The 26,643-nt window shown below is 53.2% G+C and overlaps 1 protein-coding gene across 1 annotated transcript; it reads left to right on the forward strand.

The window, feature by feature from the left end:
* Positions 1–445: 445 nt before the first annotated feature.
* On the forward strand, positions 446–16,006 carry MVP (major vault protein; the record flags this gene model as incomplete). The annotated part of the gene is made up of 14 exons (XM_080703906.1): positions 446–579; positions 758–953; positions 3,783–3,906; positions 4,011–4,142; positions 7,015–7,109; positions 7,610–7,846; positions 8,312–8,593; positions 9,824–10,068; positions 10,143–10,340; positions 11,342–11,728; positions 13,914–14,030; positions 14,183–14,309; positions 14,800–14,988; positions 15,842–16,006. The coding sequence occupies exons 1-14, from the start codon at positions 455–457 to the stop codon at positions 16,004–16,006; spliced, it is 2,619 nt and encodes an 872-aa protein (XP_080560032.1). The 5' UTR covers positions 446–454.
* Positions 16,007–26,643: the final 10,637 nt, after the last annotated feature.

Raw genomic sequence — 26,643 nt, forward strand, 5'->3', positions numbered from 1 at the left:
GGGATCCCCTGGAATAAAAGCCGACTGCCTCTGGAGGAGCCAGAGAGCTGCTGCGGAGCCAGGCTTCCCGGCCCCCGGCCGGCCACCCCTGCCTGCATAGCACTCTGACCTGCCCTCCCTGCTTGGTGCTGTCCCTTTTGACCTAAATTCCCTTTTGGTGCTACTGGGAGTGAGAGAAAGGAATTGCACTGATCCCTGGATGCCTCTGGTTTACTGCCCAGGCAGTTCTTAGATAGACTCTGTTGTCCTGGGTAAGGAGAAAGGGAGAGGTGGGGGTGAGGACAGGGAAGGAAGAATAATCAGAACTGGACAAGGAAGGCCTGTATGCCACCCACAGCCCATCTGCAGACTGGGGCCTGCCTCACCCCAACTCCCCCGTGCTCATTGTGTGTCCTCTTGCCCACCTGTCACTCTCAGTTCAGAACTCAGGTGAGCCCTGGGCTTAGGAGTTACCATGGCAACCGAAGAGTCCATCATCCGCATTCCCCCATACCACTACATCCACGTCCTGGACCAGAACAGCAATGTATCCCGCGTGGAGGTTGGGCCCAAGACCTACATCCGGCAGGATAATGAGAGGTCAGTGTGGCCCTGGGCATCAGGAGGGCGGGCTGGTCTGGCTGGCGTATCGTCCTTTTCCTCCCTGTTCCCAGGCAAGAGCGGCCCTCACCTGGGTGGCAGGGAGGTCGCTCCTGCATCAGCTGCCTCCCCCGGCAGTGGGGACCGGGTCCTCACACCCCTTCTCACCTTCCCACAGAATACTGTTTGCCCCCCTGCGCATGGTGACTGTCCCCCCACGCCACTACTGCATAGTGGCCAACCCCGTATCCCGGGATGCCCAGGACGCAGTGCTGTTCGATGTCACAGGTCAAGTACGGCTTCGCCATGCTGACCAAGAGATCCGGCTAGCCCAGGACCCCTTCCCCCTGTACCCAGGGGAGGTGCTAGAAAAGGTATCTGCCTGTTCTCCCCTGCACCCCGCTGTGTCTGCCTTGCTACCTTGTCCTAGGACTCTGCCTAGGACTCTGCCTTGCTTTCTGAGGGGAAAACCAGCCAGGGCTGGGGAGGGACATTTGCTGTCTGCCACCAGAGGCAGAACTGACTCAGTGCCCCTCCACCTTCTTTCCCAATGACCCCCTTCCACCACACACGCCCCAGACAAACTCACCCGCCTCTGAAGCCTGCCGGCCCACCTCGCGGCATTATCTACCAGGCCCCAGAGCCTGCCAGACGCTCCTGCCGCAATGACGGCACGGTGGCCGTGCCACGCTAAGTGCATCATCCACTCCAACGGTGCCACGGTGGGCAGTGACGCAGCAGTGGGCAGGCAAGGTCCAGGCCCGCCGCCTGGGGCTGCCCCACAGAGCACCGCGGCATGTCCAGCCTGCAGCTGGGGCTGGGGCAGTGTGCGCCCCTGCCTGTCCTAACCCACCTGCCTCTGCCCCTGGCTGATGCACCTTGTAAACTGGAGTCCTCCCAACCAGAGCCCCCTGCCTGCTTCTGTTGCTACCGAGTATGTAATCATGACCCAGGAAGCTTTTGAGACATTGGTGTCCAACAGCTGGGGAGCAGCGAGTGTAGACAAAAAATGATGAAAACGCGAAGAAATCTGAGCAAGAGCATTTAGGAATCCTGTTAGTCTGAAACTGTCAAAATGAAAGTTTGTTGCCGGGCGTGGTGGCGCACGCTTGTAATCCCTGAGCTTGGGAGGCAGAGACAGGAGGATCGCGCAGGTTCGAAGCCAGCCGCGCACGCGCTGGTTTAGGAGACCCTGTTTCCAAAGAAAAATGTAAAAATAGGTCTGGGAGTGTAGCCCGGAGGTAGAAGGGCTTCCAGGAGCCCCAGTACCACCAAAAAAAAAAAAAAAAAAAAAAAGAAAGAAAGAAAGAAAGAAAAGAAAAAAGTTTGTTTTTGCTTTTTTTTTTTTTTTGCTGTTATTGGCAGTTGAACCCAGGGGCGTTCTACCTCCAACCTAAACCTGCAGCCCTTTTATTTTTTTAATTTTTTATATTTATTTATTTGTGGTACTAAGGATGGAACCCAGGGGTATTTTACCTCCGAGCTATACCTCCAGGCCTATTTTTTATTCTTTATTTTGAAACAGTGTCTCACTGAGTTGCAAAGGGCCTCACCAAGTTGTAGCTGAGGCTGTCCATAAACCACAATCCTCCTATTTTAGCCTCCCAAATGCTGGGATTACAAGTGTGTACCACCACACCCGGCTTAGTCTTTTTATTTTTGAAACAGGGTCTCACTGAATTGTGAAAGGCCTCGTTCAGCAGCTGAGGTCTGTGAACTGCGATCCTCCAGTCTCAGCCTCCCAAATACTGGGATTATAAGTATGGACCACCACGCCCGGCTTTAAATGCTGGGATTACAAGCGTGTATGCCACCACACCCAGCCGATTGCAGTTTTGAAAGCAGCCTCAACAAGTAGTGAGATTCTAATCAACCTAGTGAAAAAGACCCTGTTTCAAAATAAAGAATAATAAAAATATAGGGCTGGGGGTATGGCTCAGAGGTAGAATGCCCCTGGGTTCCATCCCCAGTACTGCAAAAAAAAATTGTTTTGTTTTGAAACAGGGTCTAAGTTGCTGAGGCTAGCCTCAAGCTTGTGATAATCTTGACTTAAGCTCCCAAGTACGATGACTACAGGCAGAAGCCACCACACCTGACTAGGGGCTCCAGAATTTGTGTTTGTGTGTGTGTGGGGGGGTACTAGGGGTGGAACTCTGGGGCATCCCAGCTACATCCCCATCTCTATTTTTTAACTTTTATGTTGAAACAGGGTCTGGCTAGGCTAATTGTTAGTTCCCATCCTGCTGCATACCTGAGGGAGAAACATGAGGCAGACACAGAGCAGAGTGAGAGGGGCCGGCGGGGCCTCGCTCTTAGGTGAAGGCCCGCAGCGCTTATGCATTCTGGAGGGGAGACGCTGAGGCACTGGATGCCATTGCAGGCAGAGCTCGGAGGTAAAGTTTAACTAGTAAACGTGCAGCAAGGGCTAAGTCTAACTGGGCTGCCAGAACAATGGCAGAGTCTGAGATAACAGCAATAAAACTGCTGAGGATGTGCAGAGAGTCCTCGAGACAATGTTTGACAGGCGGAAACGGCCACAGGAGACGCAGAACATTCACCTTAGAGGCACAGGCTGCTCTCAGTGAGTCCATCAGTCCATGACCCTTAGACCTGTCCAAGGCAAAGGTTAACCTGTTTCCACAGTTGCATTGCCCACAGCTGAGTCTTACTACTTGCTGAGGCTGCCTGAACCGGCACTCTTCCTGCTTCAGCTTCCCAGGTACCACCATGCCTGGCAGGGGTACCAGAATTTAAAAGCCCTCTAAGGCTGGGCATGGCTCACCTGCAATTCCAGTACTTGGGAGGCTGAGACCTGGAGGATCACAGTTCAGGGACAGCCTCAGCTACTTAGTGAGGCCCTTTGCAACTCAGTGAGGCCCTGTTTCAAAATAAAGAATAAAAAAATGGGGCTGAGGATGTAGGTCAGAGGTAGAATGCCCCTGAGTTCCATCCCCAGTGCCATAAAAATAACTAAATCAATCAATCAATAAAATAAAATAAAAAGGGACTGGGGGTCGAGGTCAGAGGTAGAATACCCTGGTTTCAATTGCTAGTACCAAAAACAAAAACAAAAACAACACACACACACACACAAACAGAAAAAAAAAAAAGAAAAAGAAAAAAACAACCTGATTCCAGGGTATCAGGCTTGCCCTCTGGGGTCACAGCACTGAATGCCCGGTGACCCCTTCTTCCCCCACCAGGACATCACCCCGCTGCAGGTGGTTCTGCCCAACACTGCCCTGCATCTTAAGGCGCTGCTAGACTTTGAGGACATGAATGGGGATAAGGTCGTGGCAGGAGACGAGTGGCTGTTTGAGGGGCCCGGTGAGTGACCTCTCTCTCCATCAGCTCGGCCGGGGCTGTCCTGTCTTCCCATGGTGGCCCTGGCATCTTCTGACCATCAGCCCTGATTCCTCTTCCCTCCCCAGGCACATACATCCCCCGGAAGGAGGTGGAGGTGGTGGAGATCATCCAGGCCACTGTCATCAGGCCGAACCAGGCCCTGCGGCTGAGGGCCCGCAAGGAGTGCCGGGACCGTGACGGCACGGAGCGGGTGACAGGTGCGGCCCCAGGAGCATGGCGGGACGGGAGAAGGGAGGCCCCTTGTAGCCAGGGCAGCGCGTTCTAGTATTTCCTCTAGTTTCTGAGGGCTGCCTGGCTTCCCTCCCTGCCGCCTCCGGGCCAGCCCTGCCCTGCCCTGGTCTTCCATCACAGGCACAGCGATCTGGACTCTCACTGTGAGCTGTGGGCAGTAGCCATGTCTTATCTGTCCTAGACCCACAAAGGGAGGTTCAAATACAGTGGGCAAATGTAGCCAGGTGCATTGCAGGTGTGGGCCCAAACGTTCACAAATGGTCACTTCAGACTCTGGCGACCTTAGGTGTTGTGCCCATCTCCCACATGGCAGGGCTGACGCACTGAAGTCAAGGTTTTTGCTGGGGGTGCGTGGAGACAGGGCGAGGATGCACCTTACACCTGGGCACTCTCGTTGCTCCAGTAAACCAAAGGGCAGGCACGAGTCTAATAGAAGCTCTTCTGCTGCCCATTTTAGAGGAAAGAAAAAACTTGTTCTTCGGAAAGACGACATAGCAGGGTACTGACTTAGCAGCAACTTAGTTAGTCTAGAAGTGTGTGTGTGTGTGTGTGTGTGTGTGTGTGTGTGTGTTAATGGAGATTGAACTCAGAAAGTTTTACCTTTGAGCTATACCCTCAGCTTTGTTTTACTTTTACTTTTTTTTGTGTGTGTGGTACTAGGAATTAACCCAGGGGCATTCTACCTCCGAGCTACACCCCCAGCCCTAGTTTTTATTCTTTATTTTTGAAACTCACTGAGTTGCGGAGGGCCTCACTAAGTAGCTGAGGCTGTCCGTGAACCGCGATCCTCCTGTCTCAGCCTCCCGGATGCTGGGATGACAAGCGTGCGCCACCGCGCTCGGCCTATTTTGTTTTTATTTTGAAACAGGGTCTTGCTAGGTTGCTGAGGGTCTCATCAAATTGCTGCAGCTGACCTACAACCTGTGATCCTCTTGTCTCAGCCTCCAAAATACTGGAATCACAGGTGTGTGCCACCATGCCCAGCTTAGAAGGGCTTTTAAAATTCTCCTGAGGTAGAAGTACGTTTTCCTCTGGCCTCAAAGAAAGGAGTGAATGTCTGGGAGTGGGGTAGCGCGATCCCAGGACTTGGGAGGCTGAGACAGGAAGAACATATTCAAGGCTAGTCTCAGCAATTTAGCAAGATCCTAGACAACGGTGAGACTGTTTCAAAATAAAATTATAACCAGGCATGGTGGCCCATGCCTATAATCATAGCTCTTGCAAGTCTGAGACCGGAGGATTGCAGGTTTGTGGCCGGCCTCAGCAATTTGGTAAGGAGGACTTCCACAACTTAGAAATAAAAATAAAATAGTCTGGACATAGTGGTTCATGCCTGTAATTCCAGTACTTGGGAGTCTGAGACAGGAGGATTGCAGTTTGAGGCCAGCCTCAGTTACCTAATGAGATCCTGTTTCCAAATAAAAAATAAAATAAGGCTAGGGATGGAACTCATAGGTAGAATGCCTATGGGTTAAATCCCTAGTACCCCCAAAACAAATAAATAAGGCTGAGGGTGGAGCTTGGGGATAGAATGGCCCTGGATTTAATCCCAGTACCACAAAAATGAATAAATAGCCGGGCGTGGTGGCGCACGATTGTAATCCCCGCGCTTGGGAGGCGGAGACAGGAGGATTGCGCAGGTTCGAAGCCAGCCGCGCTGGCTTAAGAGACCCTGTTTCCAAATAAAAATATAAAAAAAATAGGTCTGGGAGTGTAGCCCAGAGGTAGAAGGGCTCCCAGGAACCCCAGTACCACACACAAAAAAAGAAGAAATAAATTAATTAAATAAATAGAGCCGCATGTGGTGGCATATGCTCTTAATCCCAGTACTTGGGAAGGCTGAGCCAGGAGGATTGCAGATTTAAGACCAGCCTCAGCAATTTAGTGAGGCTCTCAGCAACTAGCCAGACCCTGTTTCTAAGTAAAAAATAGCTGGGTGTGGTTGCACACTCTTGTAATCCCCGTGCTTGGGAGGTGGAGACAGGAGGATCGCACAGGTTCGAAGCCAGCCTTGCTGGCTTAAGAGACCCTGTTTCCAAATAAAATATAAAATAGGTCTGGGAGTGTCGCCCGGATGTAGAAGGCCCCTGGGTTCCATCCCCAGTACCACTAAAAAAAAAAAAAAAAAAAAAAAACCATAAAAAATAAAAATAAGCTGGGCGTGGTGATGCACACTTGTAATCCCAGTATTCGGGAGGCAGAGATGGAAGGATCACAGTTCATGGACAGCTTTAGCTACTTAGCAAGGCCCTTCGCAACTCAGTGAGACCCTGTTTCAAAAAATAAAAAGACTAGAAAATAGGACCGGGGTGTAACTTGGAGGTAAAATGCCCCTGGATTCCATCCCCAGCACCGCAAAAAATAAATAAGTAAAATAAAATAAAATAAGCCAGATGTGGTGACGCATATTTGTAATTCCAGTACTTCAGAGGCTGAGACAGAAGGATCGCAGATTTGCAGCCAGCCTCAGCTACTTAGGCCCTCTGCAACTTAGTGAGACCTGTTTCCAAACAAGAAATAAAATAAAATCAAGCTGGGGGTGTAGCTCAGAGGTAGAATGCCTCTGGATTCAATCCCCAATAGCACAAAAAATAAAAATATAAAATATAAAATAGGGCTTGGCTCAGAGGTAGAATGCTGTAGGTTCAATCCACAGTACCACGCAAAATAAATTAATTAATTAATATGGTTTACCACATACACACAACAAAGGAATGAATCCGAGGACTAAGTACTTCTGTCAGGCCTCAAGATTGGGGGCAGCTGCTTCTCTTTGCCTGTAAAGTAGTTGGGGGGTACTGGGTGACCTTTGACCCTTACCTCTCACTCTTGGCTCAGGAGAAGAATGGCTGGTCCGCTCGGTGGGAGCCTATCTCCCAGCAGTGTTTGAGGAAGTGCTGGATTTGGTGGATGCTGTGATTCTTACAGAGAAGGTTTGTACTCTGGGCATGGGTTAGGGGACCCTGGGCTTGGGAATGCTGAGTGGCAGAGCATGGTGTAAGAGTCACGATAAGCAATGAACAGTAAGCTAGGTGTGATGGCTCATGTCTGTAATCCCAGTGCTTGCGAGGCTGAGACAGGAGGATCGCAGGTTCAGAGTCAGCCTTGGCAACTTAGGCTCTCAGCAACTCAGAAGACCCTGTTTCCAAAGGGGGGAGAAATGGGGCTGGGAGTGTAGCTCAGAGGTAGAAGGCTCCTGGGTTCCATCCCCAGTACTGCAAAAAAGAAAAAAAAAAATTCTGAGGTCAGATCAACTGGGGAGTATCCTGGTATTCGGGGGTATCGGAAAGGTTTAAAAGTCGTCCTGGGCTGGTAGACAGTAGACATTGTTGCTCAGATCTGGGTGCGTCCAGTGGCCAGTGGTGTGAGACCCCCGAGGAAGTGTGGGGAAGTTGGAGGGGGCTCCTTCACACACCCAGCTTTTCTCCTGCAGACCGCCCTGCACCTCCGGGCTCTGCAGAACTTCCAGGACCTTCGAGGAGTGGTCCGCCACACTGGGGAGGAATGGCTGGTGACAGTGCGAGACGCAGCAGCCCACGTGCCAGACGTCCACGAGGAGGTGCTGGGGGTTGTGCCCATCACCACGCTGGGTCCCCGACACTACTGCGTGGTCCTTGACCCGGTGGGACCAGATGGCAAGAACCAACTGGGACAAAAGCGGGTCATCAAGGTGAGCGTCTCCCCTTCCCAGAGCCAGACACTGGGGATCGCACCCAGGGCGCTCTACCCCTGAGCTGGACTCCAGCTCTTTATTTTTATTTTGAGACAGGGTCTCACTAAGCTGCCCAGGCTGGTCTTGAACCTGTGACCCTCCTGTCTCAGCCTCCCATAAATATTGTGACTACAGGTGTGTGCTATAGTGCCCAGCTGTGAGTAAGTTAAGTCTTAACAATTTAGCTTGTGAAGATCCAGGTGCTGACAGTGTACAGAATCTTTCCAGCATGCGTTTGACCAGATGAGATTCTGTAGCTATTTGTATAGAGCCTCACAGTCCAGATAACACTTCCCGGTGTTGTAATGTGGGGTTGGGGGGTCGTGCTTTGGGACTCTTGTCCTCAATACAAGCCCTTGGAGCCACCCGTGACCCTGGGTGGCGGCTGCTCCTAACCCCCTCTCTACCCCATGTCTCCACTAGGGAGAGAAGTCTTTTTTCCTCCAGCCAGGGGAGAGGCTGGAACGTGGCATCCAAGATGTGTATGTGCTGTCGGAGCAGCAGGGGCTGCTGCTGAGGGCCCTGCAGCCCCTGGAGGAGGGAGAGGAGGAGGAGAAGGTCTCTCACCAGCCTGGGGACCGCTGGCTCATCCGAGGGCCTATGGAGTACGTGCCGTCCGCCAAGGTGGAGGTGGTGGAAGAGCGTCACGCCATCCCTCTGGATGAGAACGAGGGCATCTACGTGCAAGACATCAAGACCGGAAGGGTAACAGCGGAGGGACGGGCGGGATCACTGCTATGTGACGAGGGTGGTGGCTACCGTCTTCTCTAGGCAAATAGGTGATGCGAGGTGACGTCAGCTTCCCGAGCCTCTCAGGGGGCTGCCTGGCAGAATCAAGGATTCCATGGATATTTGCCATCCCTTTGTCTTAAATATCTAATTTAGACTGTAGAAATTCCAACTGAGAGGATGTCCAGGTTTGAGGATGGGGTTCTGCCCCACTGCGGATCTGATCCCAGCATAAATGTCTCACTGGAGTGTGAGCTAGACACATAGGATCCTCCTGCACATCCCACGTCCCAGTGGACTTTTGCACCTAAAACCTTGGCCTTGGTTTGAGGACCGCATCTCCAAACTCTTTCTCTAAGAATCCAACCTACTAATACATTTTAGAATGCAAGGAGATGTTAGTATATAGGTACTTCCTAGGATCGCATCTGTTCCTGTGATGCCTTCCAAGTTGCTCCAGGAAGGATGAGTCTAGAAATTATATCAAGCAAGCCAGGCGTGACGGCACAGCCTGTAATCCCAGTACTTGGGAGGCTGAGACAGGAGGAGCGCGGGTTTGAGAAGAGAGCCTCAGCAAGTTGTAAGGCTCTCAACCCAGCAAGACCTTGTTTCAAAAAAGTAAAAATAAAGCCGGGCGTGGTGGGGCACGCTTGTAATCCCAGCATTCAGGAGGCTGAGACAGGAGGATCATAGTTCGTGGACAGCCTCAGCTACTTAGTGAGGCCCTTTGCAACTCAGTGAGACCCTGTTTCAAAATAAAGAATAAAAAATAGGGCTGAGGGTGTTGCTTGAAGGTAGAATGCCCCCGGGTTCCATCCCCAGTACCACAGAACCACAGAGAGACAGAGACAGAGACAGAGACAGAGACAGAGAGAGACAGAGATAGAGACAGACTATGAAGCACTATCTGCCAGGAGCTGTTCTTTGAACTAGACGAGTGAAGGAGCTCATATCCCTCAACCCCATGAGGTGGCTACTGTGTTGTCCATTTTACAGAGGACAGATCTGATCCCGGTATAAATGTACAGGGGTGAGGCGGCTCACCCAAGGTGACAGAGGTGTGGCTCGCCCAAGGTGGAGATCCAGATGGAGGCCAGGCTTGGCCTCATGTTGTTCCGCCCTCTAGATGGCGGCTCAGGACTGCCGGGTGCCTGTCCCTCTTCCCCTCACCGTTAACGCCTCCCCGTCCTGGTCCTGTCTCTCAAGGTGCGTGCGGTGATTGGAAGCACCTACATGCTGACCCAGGATGAAGTCCTGTGGGAGAAGGAGCTGCCTCCAGGGGTGGAGAACCTGCTGAACAAGGGGCACGATCCCGTGGCAGACAGGGGCGAGATAGGCATGGCCAAGACCCTTTGTCCCTCCGCGCCCCGGGACAAGACCCGCGTGGTCAGCTACCGCGTGCCTCACAACGCGGCGGTGCAGGTGTACGACTACAAAGAAAAGAGGGCCCGGTGAGCCGCGGCGGGCCAGCAGCGCGGAGGGCGGAAAGGCCCTCCACAGGCCTGACCTCCCGCACTCTCTGCAGCGTGGTGTTTGGGCCAGAGCTGGTGTCCCTGGGTCCTGAGGAGCAGTTCACCGTGTTGTCCCTCTCGGCTGGGCGGCCCAAGTGTCCCCACGCGCGCCGTGCACTGTGCCTGCTGCTGGGGCCTGACTTCTTTACGGACGTCATTACCATCGAGACTTCGGATCATGCCCGGCTCCAGCTGCAGCTTGCCTACAACTGGTGAGGCCCGGAGAGTCCTGGGTGAGGGCTCTCGCCCATCCATGCCACTGGAGAGCCCTGGGTGAGGGCTCTCGCAGAGCAGCCCCAGGGAGTCCAGGAAGAGGGATGCCTCCTAGTGAGGTCACAGGGCCCACTTGGTGGCTGGTGAAGAGGGAAGCCAGGAGGTTAGTGAATCCAGGAAGGGTGCAAGCTCATGTAGGACCAGGACTTCCAGGACCCGGTGCTGGACACTACCCCAGCCAGTCTCCTGGCCTGCATCTACCAAACCTGTAACTGCAAGCTCCTCAGAAGGTCAGTGGGCCACCACCAGCGGAGCCTGCGGCAGGAGCGGGAGGCCAGAGCAGGCGCTCTGGAGCTGACCGGTAGGTCCCCACAGGTCCATGTCCCAGCCCTGCTGTTAGCTGTGCAAGGGCGAGGTGCTTCCTTCAGTTCCCCTCTCTGTGAAATGGGGACGATAGCACCACCTCCTTCACAGGGCTGTGGAGAGGATGGAAGGAGAATTAGAACAGTGCCCCATATATGGTGAGGGCTCAAACCAGGTGAGGAAACTTGCGTGCAGAAGTAAGGCTCACCAGCTCCCACGCACGTGTCCTCACCTCTTGGTTGAGAGTGGCCAGTACCATTAGGAAGGCAGATGGGGTGCCAGAATTATTCCAGGGTGCCATAGCACCATCGTTAAGAGCATAGATCCTACAGCCAGATTACCTGGGTTCAGAGTTCCATGTGTTGTGCAAACTGGGGCCTGTCTGTTAACCTCCTCGGACCTCTAGTCCCTCGTGTGTAAAATGCAGTGAATGCGCATCTCCACCTCCTAGTGTGTCTGAGAAGACTGAATGGGAATGTAGGTTAGGTTTTGGGGACCTACTGGGCGAGCATTCCTCTTATCGTAAGAGACCCTGCTCAGCCGCGGAGGATGGGTATTGAAATCCTACTCAAAGCGAGTGTTGTTCTTTCCTGGGGTCGGGGAGAAGCATCCCTATTCTGGGCCTCTTTGTTCACAGGCACTTTGAGCTGAGTGACTGGAAGGACCCTCAAGAGATGGCCAAGCTCTTCTCAGTGCCCGACTTCGTGGGCGATGCCTGTAAGGCCATCGCGTCTCGGGTGCGGGGAGCCGTGGCCTCTGTCTCTTTCGATGATTTCCATAAGAACTCAGCTCGCATCATCCGCACCGCTGTCTTTGGCTTTGAGATCTCTGATGGCAAGGGCCCTGATGGTGTGGGCCTGCCAAGGCCCCGGGACCGGGCCATGTTCCCCCAAAACGGGCTGGTAATCAGCAGCGTGGACGTACAGTCAGTGGAGCCCGTGGACCAGAGGACTCGGGATGCCCTGCAGCGCAGCGTGCAGCTGGCCATAGAGATCACCACCAACTCCCAGGAAGCAGCGGCCAAGTGAGTGGCCTGGGGCCTGGCTACCCAGACATCTCTCAGGGTCTCCATCCCTGCTTCTGCCAGGACCCGAACAACACGGCATCTGCTAATGGTCTACCAGCTGCCATGCTTGCCCACGAAGATCTATTCTCTACCCTCCAGACAGTGTGACCCACTTGCAGCTTCCCACCTTGCTGGCAATAAAACCCAGACTCCTGCGGCTGGGAGTGGAGCTCAGGGGTAGACACCTGCCTGGCATGCACCAGGCCTAGGTTTGATCTCTAGCACTACAAATTAACTCCTTTTGGTGGCCTCCCAAGAGCTCTGGGGTCCAGCCTGGCCTCCCCAAACTCCACCTTCTAGCCTGTTTCCCTTCTAGACTCCAGCCCCATGTGTACAGCCAGTTCCCACCTGTGGCCTTTTGCACTGGCCATTCCACTGCCCCCAAAGCACTTCCCCTAGAGCACGTTCAAGTCTGGCTCAGCAGGGCCTGCTGCCTTCGCTGTGAAGACATCCAGAATCCCAGCAACCCTTGCCCCCAACTGCTACCACCCCCTGTAACCAACCAGGTGATCGCCTGACCTGTCCTGTCCCCATGGCTGCCACAGTCTGGAAGGCATGAATGGGGCCAAGTGCTCTTCTCAAGATCCCACCCCCAAGGGCAAGGGAGTCAGCAGGCTGGTGTCCATGGGCTTCCCACACCCCTGCCTGCCGCTTTCCTGATGGGGCAGACACACTCCTGCCTTGGGGACCAGGCCTAGGCGAACCGATGCTCCTGCCCTCAGACATCTCCTTTCATGCGGTCTCCGCTGGCTACTCTGCCTAAAAGTGCAACCCCTGCCCCAGTACTGCTGGTATCCCCTGCCTGCCTTTCATATTCTCTCTCTCTCTCTCCCTCTCCCCCCCCCCCTCTCTCTCTCTCCCTCCCCCCCTCCCCCTTCCCCTTCCTCCCTCCCCCTCTCTCATTACTGTGGATGGAACCCATGGGCTTTCTACCTCCAGGTTACACTCCCAGACCTATTTTACACTTTATTTGGAAACAGGGTCTCACTAAGTTGCTGAGAGCCTCACTGAGTAGCTGTTCTGGCTTCGAACCTGTGTGATCCTCCTGTCTCAGCCTCCCAAGTGTTGGGATTACAAGCGTGCGCCACCACACCCGGCTCTTCCTCTTTCTTCTTCTCTTTCTTTCTTTCTCTCCCATCCCCTTCTTTCTCTCCTTCTCTTCCTCTCTCCCTCCCTTCCTTCTTTTCTTTGTACTAGGGATTGAACCCAGTGACATTCTACCTCCAATCTATCCCCCAGCCCTTTTTTTTTTTGGAAACAGGATCTCACTAGGTTGCTAAGGACCTCACGAAGTTGCTGAGGCTGGCCACAAACCTGTGCTCCTCCTGTCTCAGCCCCCTAAGAACTGGGATCACAGGTGTGCACAGCCAGGCTTGCGTCCCCTTCTTTGCTCCTTGAAGCGTCTCCTTGGAGAGCCCTGTTCTTTCTTCTACAATGGCAGTAAGGCCCATTTTTGCCCAGTCTATTTTTTGTTTTTGTTTTTGCGGGTCTGGGGATGGAACCCAGGGGCATTCGACCTCCAAGCTACACCCCTGCCCTATTTTTATTCTTTATTTTGAAACCGGGTCTCATTGAGTTGCAGAGGGCCTCGCTAAGTAGCTGAGGCTGTCCGCGAACCGTGATCCTACGGTCTCAGCCTCCGGAATGCTGGGATTACAAGCCTGCGCCACCACGCCCAGCTTTGCCCAGTCTATTTTTTTTTTTAGACTTTTTAATTTTTTGAAACATGGTCTCACTGAATTGTGATGGGCCTCGCCGAGTAACTGAAGCTGTCCACGCACCGCGATCCCACGGTGGTCTCCACCTCCCAAATACTGGGATTGCAAGCGTGCACCACCACGCCCGGCCCAGCCACTCATTTTCCTTTTTCCTCTAATGTGCTTGCTGCTCCCTGAAATCATCCTTGCTTGCTTGGTTCTTCCCGCTGGGGAGTACACGGTGTGAAAACAGGGGCGCTGAGCATGCCGAGGAGCATGCCGAGGCCCCATGTCTAGAACCACACTGCGGTGACTTGCGGAGTCGCGCTGTTCTGAGCCTAGTGGCAGGGGCCAGTGTCTGTCCTTACCCCCTGGAGCTTGGGTCTCTGCCCGTGGTGCCCTGTCCAGCCCCACACCAGCTTCGCACTGCCCTTGCTCACATCCAGGCATGAGGCTCAGAGACTGGAACAAGAAGCCCGCGGCCGGCTTGAGAGGCAGAAGATCTTGGACCAGTCAGAAGCTGAAAAAGCTCGCAAGGAACTCTTGGAACTGGAGGCTATGAGGTGGGTGGAGACCGGCGAGGGCTGAGGGTCTTGGGATGGCAGCTGGGGGCAGCAGGGAGGGGGCGTGTACAGGAGAGAGAGAGCAGGGGTGCTGCCTGGCTCGGCGGGGCAGGGCTTTCTCCTGGATCTTAACCCACTCTGCCTCCCCCCAGCATGGCTGTGGAGAGAACGGGGACCGCCAAAGCGGAGGCCGAGTCCCGTGCAGAGGCAGCACGGATTGAGGGTGAAGGCTCCGTGCTGCAGGCCAAGCTGAAGGCCCAGGCTTTGGCCATTGAGATGGTGAGTTGGGGTGCGGCCAGGGAAGAGTATGGCCCTGGGGCCTGCAAGAGGCCCATTCACTGCAGTCCCGGAAGCCATGTGGGATACTGGGTGCCCTAACACACAGCCCCGTTCCGGCTCTTTGTGTCTTTGCCCTGTAGCAGTACATTTACTCTACCCCTTGAAGGTGAGGATTTTATTCCCACTTAACAGATGGGTGCTCAAGCACCGCACACCGTTGTGCCAGCTGCTGCTCTCACTTTGTGTTTGAAATCCCAAGGAGAAAGGTCTCATCTCTGTCCTACAGATGAGCGGCTGGGATTCTGCCTAAGGAGCTCCTGGGTGTCACTAGCTAAATGGTGGCCTTGGTGGGATTCATACCCTACTGACGGGACACTTGCGACTCCACACCTCCTGCCTCAGTTTCCTCAGGCTTGCTGGCGAGGCTGACTTGCTGGACAGTTTCCAGGAGCCACCTGATCTAAAGCCAGCCGGGTTTCTCCCCTTCTAGGAGGCTGAGCTCCAGAGGGTACAGAAAGTACGAGAGCTAGAGCTGGTCTACGCCCGGGCCCAGCTGGAGCTGGAAGTGAGCAAAGCCCAGCAGCTGGCTGAGGTGGAGGCCAAGAAGTTCAAGCAGATGATAGAGGCTCTGGGCCCCGGCACCATCAGGGACCTGGCTGTGGCTGGGCCGGAGATGCAGGTGAGGGGAGGGGGAGGCAGGAAGGGAGGCTCATGTTTACCTCAAGAGCAGCCAAGGGAGCCAGGAGCGGTGGCACACACCTATAATCCCAGTATTTGGGAAGGAGACAGGAGAATCACAGGTTTGACGCCAACCTCAGGAACTCAGCTAGGGCTTTAGCAACTTAAAGAGACCCTGTTTCGAAACAGAATAGGGCTAGCTGGGCATGGTGGCACACACTTGCAATCCCAGCATTTGAGAGGCTGAGACTGGAGGATCTCAGTTCAGGGACAGCCTCAGCTACCAAGTGAGGCCCTTCGCAACTGAGTGAGACCCTGTATCGAAAATAGAATAAAAAAAAATAGGGCTGGGGGTGTTGCTCAGAGGTAGAATGCTCCTGGGTTCCATCCCTGGTGCCACACACACACACACACACACACACACACACACACACACACACACTAAATAAATAAATAAATAAATAAATAAATAAATAGAATAGGGCTGAGGGTGTTGCTCAGAGGTAGAAGTCCCCTGGGAAGAGGAGAAACACCTGTAGTAAGATTTGGGGGAGGGGGCGGTGAGCTGTCCCTGTGTCTGGAGCGCAGCGTCACCTGTGTCAACATCAGGCTCTATGCTAGACTTGGCAGGGAGCTCCTGGAGGAGACGGTAAGCACAAGGGGAATGAGTCTGTGGCTAGTGCTTGGAAGGAAATCAAGCAGGGTGGTACAGTGAAGGGGGAGGTGCCACTTGGAATCAGCTGGTTTAAAGAGGGTCAGCCTGAAGTCTGGCTCCCTAGAGAGCTAGTTGAGAAGATGAGAACGTGACCAGCATCTGACCCTGTCTTCCTGCCTTCCTTCTCCTCCGTCTCTAGGTGAAATTGCTCCAGTCTCTGGGCCTGAAGTCAACTCTGATCACCAATGGAAACTCTCCCATCAACCTCTTCAACACAGCCTTTGGCCTCCTGGGACTGGACTCTGAGGGTCAGCCCCCAGCCAAAAAGGTGTCCAGTGGGCCTGGCCCCTCCAGCTTTCCTTGAGGCCTCTCCTTCCCCTCCAGCTCTTAAAGGCAACCATGTCATAGTTTAACTCTGTCCTGCACCCTCAGTGGCCAATAAAATTGACACTCCTGGGTATTCAAATCCTTTCGTAGGTGTATGGTGGTTCATGCCTATAAACTCAGCACTTGGTGAGGCCCTTGGCAATTTGGCAAGACCCTGTTTCAAAATAAAATTTAAAATAGCTCAAAGGTAGAACATCCCCAGTATAACATATGTGCGTGTACACACACACACACACACACACACACACACACACACGTGCACGCGAAAACAATTTTAAAATGTCCTTTCCTTTGTCTCAAGTGTGGGTCACAGGGAGCCTGACAGTGAAAGGAAGGTACCCCTGAAACCTCAAGATAGTTAGTAGAGACTAATCTCTATAATGTGGGGGAAAACTGAGGCAAGAAGAAGCTGAACCTGAAATCACACTGAGAGGAATGTGATCCCCAAACCCTAGGAGCGGGTCATCCCTTAGGGAGTCAGCTTTCCTCGGGCCCAGGACGCGCAGCTGATGCTCTTGGAGGGAAGGCGTGCCCGCCGCCCCTGCACTCTGGGGTGGCTCCAGCTCCATCTCACTGTGGGTTCCCCAGCACGCAGCTGGGCCGGGCAGTTCTGCAATCTCACCCCCACGACCACATCCTGCTGCCCTACAGCCGGCTCAGGCTCCCACTTGGGAGGCTCTCTCTGGCGCCACCTGCTGGCCTCTCAGCATCCCGGCGCACCAGTCAGTACGGCAGGCTTGCGGCCTGCGCCTGCGCATCTGTCCTTTTTTTCCCCCAGTGGGTGGGGGCTGTGATGAAAGGGGTGCCAGGCTAGGAGGACCCTAACCTGGGCAGAAGTACCTGGAGCACCTCGCTGGGGTTTTGGTTAGGGTTTTTCGGGAGCGTTGAGGAAGGAGTGCCTTCTTCCCACCTGCCCTCATAACTAGCAAGGCCCTCATTTGGGAGAAGGATCCAGGCGCAGTCAGTCTGGAGGCTTCAGTGGAAGCTGCCCTTTGGGTCAGTAGAGATGTAGGTGCCGGCTGGGCGTGGCGGTGCATGCTTGTAATCCCAGTACTTGGGAGGCTGAAACGGGAGGATCGCGGTTCAAGGACAGCCTCAGCTACTTACTGAGATCCTCTGCAACTTAGTGAGACCTTGTTTCAAAATAAAGAATAGCCAGGCGTGGTGGCGCACGCTTGTAATCCCCGCGCTTGGGAGGTGGGGACAGGAGGATCGCGCAGGTTCGAAGCCAGCCGCGCTGGCTTAAGAGACCCTGTTTAAAAAAAAAAAAAAAAAAAGTGTAAAAATAGGTCTGGGAGTGTAGCCCGGAGGCAGAAGAGGGTGGAGAGAAAAGTTTGGGCTTATGCTGTGCAGCTAGAGAAGAGCACGAAACCTCTCCATCCATCTTTGTCCCTATCTGGGAAATGGACCAGCAATTTCTATACTGGTCATGGTGCAATATGAAAATGTGAAGTTGTGTGTGTGTGTGTGTGTGTGTGTGTCTGGGGTTTGAACCCAGAAGCATTCTACAGAGGCATTCTACCTCTGAGCCACATCCCCAGCCCTATTTTTAGTTTATTTCTTATTTTGTAACAGGATCACCCTCAGTTCCTGAGAATCTAAATTCTGAGGCTGTCCTTGAACCTGGAGTCCTCCTGTCTCAGCCTCCAAAGTACAGGGATTGTCGGTACACACCACCACACCTGGCCAATGATGAATTGTTTTAGGGTCTTACTCCTCTTTCCGCATTATGGGCTGACCTGAGCTTTGTTTCTTTTCAATGGAATTGAATTTGTGTGGCTAGTGGCAATACTCAGGTCTGAGTGCATGGAGCTAGCGACTATATTTATTTACTTATTTATTATTTTATTTATTTATTTTTGCGGTATGGGGGATGGAACCCAGGGGCATTCAACCTCCTAACTACACCCCCAGCCCTATTTTCTATTCTTTATTTGGAAACTGGGTCTTCCTGAGTTGCGGAGGGCCTCACTAAGTAGCTGAGGCTGTCCCCGAACCGCGATCCTCCAGTTTGCTGGGATTACAAGTGTGCACCACCACGCCTGGCTTGCATTTATTATTTATTTATTTATTTATTTATTTATTTATTTATTTATTGTGGTACTGGGGATGGAACTCAGGGACATTCTACCTCTGAGCTATACATCCAGTCCTATTTTTTATTCTTTATTTTGAAACAGTGTCTCATGGAGTTGCAAAGGACCTCCCTAAGTAGCTGAGGCTGTCCGGGATCACACCTCCCAGATGCTGGGATAACAAGCATGTGCCACCACGCCTGACCAGCGACTGTATTTAGCTTACTTTTTTTAAGGGGGTCTTTTTTTTTTTTTTTGGTGGTACTGGGGGTGGAACCCAGAGGCTTTCTACCTCCAGGCTATACTCCCAGATCCATTTTCTATTTTATTTGGAAACAGGGTCTCACTAAGTTGCTGAGAGCCTCACTAAGTAGCTGAGGCTGGCTTTGAACCTGTGCGATCCTCCTGTCTCAGCCTCCCAAGCGTGGGGGTTACAAGCGTGTGCCACCACACCTGGCTAAGAGGGTCTTTTTTTTTTTTTTTTTTTTTTGTCTTTTTGGGCTGGGGATCGAGCCCAGGGCGGTGCACTTACCAGGCAAGCGCTTTGCCACTGAGCTACACCCCAGGCCCCAGTGACTGCCTTTGGCGCACAGCACTGTTAAGGGCTGGCTCAGTATTTGTGGACTAGCTGGTGAGTCAGCCCCTCCTTCTCAACTCCCTCAGATCTTCTCTCAGGAGAGCTAATTAATTTAAAGATCTTCACCTCGTACCTGACACATATTAAGTGCTGCTGTGTTAGTGCTGGGTATGGCCAAGGGCCTCTGGGGACACGTGACAGAGGCAGGTAAGACTGCGTGTCTTTTTTTTTTCGGGGATTTTTTTTTTTTCAGGGGAGAGGGGTGCTAGGGTTTGAACCCAGGAAGGAGTATTCTACCTCCAGGCTACAGTCCATCCTTTCTTATCTTTTGTTTTCAAACAGAATCTCACTAGGTAGCTGAGAGTCTCAGTAAATTGCTGGGGCTGGCCTCAAACCCGCAATCCGCCTATCTCAGCCTCCCAAGTACTGGGATTACAGATATGTGCCACCACTCCTGCCTCTGTATTGGCCATTCTTGACCATGACCACCCCTCAACCTTGCTTGCCATTGCTAACAAGCACACCACGTGTGTGTGTGTGTACGTGTGTGTGTGTGTGTGTGTGTGTGTGTGTGTGTGTGTGTGTTTTACTGGGGATTGAGCCCAGAGGCATTCTATCTCTGAGTCACACCCCCAGCCCTATTTTATTTTTTGTTTTGAAACAGTATCTCACTAAGTTGCAGAGGGCCTCAATAAGTAGCTGAGGTTGGCTGCAAACCTGGGATCCTCAGGTCTCAGCCTCCCAAGTACTAGGATTACAGGTGTGTATCACCACGCCCCACTGACCCCGGACCCCGACTGCCTTTTCAGTATCAAAGTCCCATCCCTTCTCCGTCTTACCCAGCTCTGATTCTATGGTCTGTGATGTAATTCACTTACTCAAAAGCTCTTTTACAAGCCAGCCGTGGTGGCACGTGTTTGTAATCCCAGTACGCAGGAGGCTGAGACAGAGGATCACAGGTTCTAAGCCAGCCTCCGCAACTTAGTGAGGCTCTCAGCAACTTAGAGAGACCCTGTTTTCAAATAAAAAATAAAATAAGGCTGGGAGTATAGCCCAGAAACAGAAGGCCCCTGAGCTTCATCCCCAGTACTACACACACACACACACACACACACACACACACAGTCCCAGTACTTGTGAGTCTGAGATAGGAGGGTTGCAGTTCAAGGACAGCCTCAGGATTTAGTGAGACCTGGTTTAAATTAAAAAATAAAAATAAGGCTGGGCGTGGTGGCACACGCTTGTAATCCCAGCACTTGGGAGGCTGAGACAGGAGGATTGCTCAAGTTCGCAGCCAGCCTCAGTTACTTAGTGAGGATCTCAGCAACTTAGTGAGACCCTGTTTCCAAATAAAATAGAAAATAGGTCTGGGAGTATAGCCCGGACGTAGAAAGCCTCTGGGTTCCATCCCCAGCACCACAAATAAATAAGTAAATAGATCAATAAAATAAAAATAGGGCTGGGGGTATAACTCCAAGGTAGAATGCCTCTGGTACCAAAATAACAAAAAATCAAAAACTTCCTTACTCCCTCATCTTCCCCTCTCCAGCGATGCTCAGCTGAAAACGCCCCATCCCTTAATCCACCTGCCCCTCCACCCGCCTGGACCAGCTGCTCTGTGCCGGGAGGAGGGACACCCCACAGAGCCTACTGGTCTCATTTTAAACTCAGGGCCCCAACATCAAGGGAGGCCTACCTCCTGTGGCTGTGTCTCTATCTTGTGTGAGGTGCCCTTCAAAACAACTATTCATACCTCCTCCCTTCTCAGCCTCCTACACCCTGCCCACTTCTTCTCACCTCTTTGAGAAAAATAGAAGCAAATTGAGCAGGGAAGCACTCCCCTTCCCAGCAGTGAATCAACACACTGTGGGCATCTGGACGCTCTGTCCCCACCAAGAACTCCTCCCCTTGGGCCTTAGGTCCCGCCGGCATGTCCTCAAGAGCGGAACTCACGCCTGCGCCCTTCTCGCCTGTACCATGGACATCCTGGGCCACCGTCCAGGACATAAACACACACTGCTCAAGCAGGGAAGGGCTCCCGTGCCTCTGCATTCCCCTCAACTCTCTTCTCTTTCTTCTTTCTCTGTCTGTGTATCTGTCTCTATCTCACTTTCTGCACTAGAGATTGAACCTAGGGACAGTCTACTCCCAAGCTACACACCTCCAGCCCACTTACTTCTTTACTTATTCAGTCATTTATGTATTTATTTTGCTGGCACTAGGGATTGAACCCAGGGACATTTGACCTCTGATCTATACCCCCTGCCCTATTTTGTATTCTTTTTGTTGTTGTTGTTTGTTTTGTTTTGTTTTTTGTTTTTTTAAAGTACTGGGGATGGAACCCATAGGCATTCTACCTTTGAGCTACATCCCCAGCCTGATTTTTTATTCTTTATTTGGAAAGAGTCTCACTAAATTGCAGAGGGCCTCACTAAGTAAATGAAGCTGGCTGAGAACCCAGATCCTCCTGTCTCAGCCTCCCAAATGCTGGGATTACAAGCGTGTGCCACCATGCCCGGCTCCATTTTGTGTTTATTTTGAAACAGGGTCTCACTGAGTTGCGGAGGCCTCACTCAGTAGCTGAGTCTGTCTGCGAACCGTGACCCTCCGATCTCAGCCTCCCAAAAGCTGAGATTATAATCGTGCGCCACCACATCGGCTCCTTTTTGTTTTTCATTTTTATTTTATTTATTTATTTATTTATTTATTTATTTTTTTTTTTTTGCGGGTCTGGGGATGGAACCCAGGGGCATTCTACCTCGGAGCTACACCCCCTGCCCTATTTTTTATTCTTTATTTTGAAACCGGGTCTCGCTGAGTTGCAGAGGGCCTCACTAAGTAGCTGAGGTTGTCCGCGAACTGCGATCCTCCAGGTCTCAGCCTCCCAAATGCTGGGATTACAAGCATGTGCCACCATGCCCGGCTTCCTTTTTATTTTTTGAAACAGGGTCTTGCTATATTGCCGAGGCTGGCCTCGAGCCTGGAACCTGTGATCCTCCTGTCTCAGCTTCCTCAGTCCTGGGGTTATGGGCACACGCACCACCATGCCTGGCTCTGCCTCGCCTTTCTTTTTCCTTCGCAGCCTCCTTTCTCCAGAGTTCTCCGTGGTCTGTTTACATTCCTCACCTCTTATCATGGTTTTGATCTGGAATATCCCTCAGAGGTGGGGCTTTTAGGCAGTGATTGGATCATCAGGACTCTGACCTCATCCGTGGGCTAACCCATTGGTTACTGGGAGCAAAGGACTGGGCGGCAGGACTCAGCTGGAGGAAGCAGGTCCCTGGGGTGTGGCTGGAAGGGTTTATCTTCTCCTACCTCTTCCCCTTTCCCCATCTCTCTCCCTGCTTCCTGCGGTCTGGAGCAGAAGACTCTCCTCCACCACGCCCTTCCACCAAGATGTTCTGCCTCCCCTCAGGCCAGAGCAATGGAGCTGGCCAACCACCGACAGAATCCTCTGCATCCAGGAGCCAAAATAAACCTTTCCTCTTTTAAGTTGTTTGTGTCAGATATTTTAGTCCCGGTGACGAAAAGCTGACGAACACAACACACCTCTCATTGTCTCTTCAAACCTCTCAATTAGTTCCTGTCTTCTCTCTTTCCTTTATAGAAACTGCTCTAATGAGTGGCACCAGCGATGTCGCGTTGCCAAATTCAGGAGTTAGGTCTCTTCTTGTTCAGCCTCGCCTGGCCCTTGACACAGATGGCTGCCTCTTCTTCCATGCTGGGCTCACAGGACATCACTTACACGCTAGACTCTTGTGCCTGGCGGATGCTCCTCCTGTCTCCCTGGATGGCTCCTGCTCTGCTCAGCATCTGATTGGTGGGTTCCCTTAGGTCCTTTACTCACCTGTGTTCTCAGTCAGCCTCCTGACATCAGACTGTATCTATACCACTGACTTCAAAATCCACTTCTCCGGCCTTGACCTCACCCTGAGCTCTGGACTCATTTCTTATTTCTTTATTTGTACGAGAATTGAACCTAGGAGCATTCTACTTCTGAGTTGCACCCCTAGCCCTATTTATTTGAAAAAAGGGTCTCACTGGGTTGATGAGAGTCTCACTACTTGGTGAGGTTATCCTCAAACCTATGATCCTCCTGTCTCAGCCTCCAAGCACTGGGATTATAGTTGTGTGCCACCATGCCTGGCTTCTGGACTCATTTTTTAGCTTTTTTTTTTTTTTTTTTGAGAGTCTTTTTGTTAAGTTGGGTCCTGCACTCCTGTGACTTTGTGTCACATGACCTCTGCAGGGCAAGGGAGGGGCTGAAACCCCCGCGAGAATTGGGCATTCCCACGAGTAAACCCTCATCTCGCGAGATGCATACCTTGAAAAGGAGAGCCCGCGTCCTCAAGCTTCGGACAGGCGCGCGGGCCCCACGGTGCCTCGCCCTGATCCCCGGGAGAGCTGTGCCATTAAAACTTTACATGCCATGTGTACCGGACCTCTCTCGTGTTTTTCACACTCCGCCGTATGCACATTATTTTTATTTTACTCGCATTTAATTTTTTATTTTACTTATCATTTGGTGCCGAACCGGGAGAACTCTTGGGTCCCTCCCCATTTTTTTCCTTTTTTTTTTTTTTGTTTTCTCTTTTTATTTTTACTCTCTTTTTGAGCCCCGGACTCTCCGACCCGCCAGCAGCTCGACTGTGAGGTCCCACACCAGCGCTCCGCTTGCAGGCATTGCTCCCACCACTGCCGCCGCTGCCGCCCCGTGCCTGCCCGGACCGTAAGCCTTCTTCCCCAGCCCCGCGCTCTCCGGGAGAGCTGGCGGCCTTCTTCCCGCCCCGGGCTCTGCTGAGAGTCCGCGGCCATCTTTCCAGCCCCGAGCTCCGCTGAGAGCCGGTGGCCATCTTTCCAGCCCCGAGCTCTGCTGAGAGCTCGCGGCCATCTTTTCGGCCCCGCACTCTGCTGAGAGTCTGCGGCCATCATTCCAGCCCTGTGCTCTGCTGAGAGCCAGTGGCCATCTTTTCCTGCCCACGTGCTCTCTTCTGGAGTGCCGATGGCAATCTTCCACTGCCACTGCGGCCGCAGCCACCACTGCCGGGGCGTGCAGGCTCCGCCGGCCGCCAGGCTGCCAGTTCCACTCGCCCGGAGCCAGGCTCCTTGGGTGATGCTGGCACCTGCTCTGCTCCTGCCTGCCGCTTGGACCTCCTAAAACCGCCGTTCCCGCCTGCCCACGCTGCCCGCCGCTGGAATGGGACCGCGCCGCCCGCGGACTGTGCCACACCGCGCGCCTATGTCTTCTCCGCGCCTGGCGTTGCTTAGACCCGCCTGCCGGGGCCGCCTGCCTCCTCCATCTAGGTGGCCGCCACTCTGCTAAACAGCCCCCAGCCCGCCAAGTCCAGCCCGCGCTCCAGCTGGTTCCTCCACTCGGACTCGCGCCCTGGCGCCCTTCACCCTGTGCCTGCCCACCCCTGCTGCCTGGGCCTGGCCATTCCGGTAAGCAGCCACATGGAATTACTGGGGGGGGGGTCGCCAGCTTTGGCCCGCCATCTTGGACACGTGGAATCACTGGGGGGCCGCCATCTTGGCCTCGCCATACTTAACCCCTCCCACCTCATGGCCTCACTGGAGGCCTCGCCATCCTTAACCCCTCCCACCTCATGGCCTCACTGGAGGCCTCACAATCTTTAATCCCTCCCACTTTCCACTCCTAACCAATCCTAGGAGTCGGCGGCCATCTTTCCGGCCCGAGCCAGGCAGCTTGGCACTTGCTCTGCCTGCCAACCGCCTGCGCGGGCCAGGACCTCTGCCTGCCGCTTGGACCTCCTAAAGCACCGTTCCAGCTTGGTTCTCCGGTCACCGCCGGGACCTCTGGCCTGTTTGCCCCACCCGCCCCGAGCCAGGCTCACTGGCGGTGCTCCTCGGGGCCCAGCCTCAGCGTCTGGCGCGTGCCTGGAAGCCATTTTGTCTCCACGCCGCGGGCCCGGCAAGCCACGCCGCCTGCGCGCCCCCACTGATCCCGCCAGCCGCCAGTGCCGTCCACACCAGCCACCGGCATCCACGCGCCCCAGCTCCACCACGCTCTCAGCAGCTTCTCAGCGCTTCTGTCGCAGCCAGCGCTGGCTGGCAACACTTCACTCCGGTAAACTGCCTCCTTCCCTTGGTTAGCGGGTTCCGGACTTGGGTCTTCCGGTCCACTGGGACCCAAAAATCCAAGCGCTTGGTGACCCATTGTCCCCCGGTCCACTGGGACCACCCTGCGGATGACCAGGTCATCCTCCGGTTTTGAGAAGGGATGAAGACGTTCTTCCCTATCTCTTAACCTCCGTTTCCGAACGATTGAGCAGGGAAATCGGGGACGCCCATTTCCTGTTCTTCGTTTCCGCCCGCAAACCAATTATGGGGAGTCGAACCTTTATACTAGCAGATGCCTACATCTCCATGCTCCGCCTGTCTGCCTTGATACGAGTTGGGAAATGGGTTGTGGTGGCCCAGGAATAGTTAGGAACTTTTATAAGCAGTCTGGTATCCCTCCAAATGCTCTCCCCTATCAGCTGCCATTTATTTTCCCGCCAGCTGCCATTTTGTGATGGCGCATAGTCGCTGCCTGGTGATGTCACAGTCGCCATCTTGGCCCGCGCCAGACTGCAATTTTGCTGGGCGGCCCGCGTGGGTGCGCCCTAGGTGCTGTGGAAAACGCCGGGCCGGGGCTGGAGCGACACCCTCTGCCCATGGGGAGTCTGCGTTGCCATTCTTGCCGGACACCAGCCCCGGGACGCGCTCTTTGTGAGTATAGGTCCGTCACAGCTGACAGAACCTTAACATGGCATCTAAGTTTTAATTCCAGAGAGAAACAGGCGGAAATGGAGCATACACTCCGACTTTGCCAAAAAGCAGATCCCTAGTAGCTGCCCTTCAGCTGACGGTGGCGGCTCAGCCCTCTGGAGCGCCACCTAGGTGTGGAGGACTGCAACAACAACTACCTCCAGGAGCCTGCCTCAAGTGGGGCGAAGCCACGCCTACCAATCAGACTGCTTGGCGTGCGGCCAGGAGGGCCACTGGAACAGTGCCCTTGGAAAAGGCCCTTGCCTGTTCAAGCCTCCTCAAGCGCACATCACTAAGCTGTCCAGGGTAACCTCCAATTCGCACTGCAGCTATGCACCCACCTGCACCCCCTTCTGGGGGACTGGACTCCCGACTCCTCCCGGCCTGGGGCCCCTGACGACGCCCCTTGACAGCAGGAAGAAGCTAGAGGGTCCAACTTCATCCATTATCCCTACCATCAAAAGGCCGGAATGTTAAGTTGGGTCCTGCACTCATGTGACTTTGTGTCACATGACCTCTGCAGGGCAAGGGAGGGGCTGAAACTCCCGCGAGAATTGGGCATTCCCACGAGTAAACCCTCCTCTCGCGAGATGCATACCTTGAAAAGGAGAGCCCGCGTCCTCAAGCTTCGGACAGGCGCGCGGGCCCCACGGTGCCTCGCCCTGATCCCCGGGAGAGCTGTGCCATTAAAACTTTACATGCCATGTGTACCGGACCTCTCTCGTGTTTTTCACACTCCGCCGTATGCACATTATTTTTATTTTACTTGCATTTAATTTTTTATTTTACTTATCACTTTTTTATTTTGTTTTTTGTTTTTGAAATTGGGGATCAAACCCAGAGCGCTGTATCTGCAAGGCAGGCGCTTTGCCACTGAGCTGCACCTCAGCCCCTGGACTCTTTTTTTTTTTTTTTTTTTTTTTTTTAAACCAAGTATGCTTTACTATAGACAGATGGTAGGAAAAAGTATTACTAGTATCCAGAGATAAGTTTCTTAAGTCACATGTAAGGAGAGAATGTTGCTAAAAGTTTGCCTTATATTTTCTGTAGAATAAGCACTAGCTTCCACTTTCAGTTATTATCAACATTGTTATTATTATTATCTAAATGTTAGCACAGTTAGCATTTCCTTAATTATCCAATTCCAGGCTAGGTCCCAGTGGTTATGTCCACATTAGATTGTTCGGGTGA

The sequence above is a fragment of the Muscardinus avellanarius genome (assembly GCF_963383645.1).
Source record: "Muscardinus avellanarius genome assembly, chromosome: 10".
NCBI classification, from domain to species: Eukaryota; Metazoa; Chordata; class Mammalia; order Rodentia; family Gliridae; genus Muscardinus; species Muscardinus avellanarius.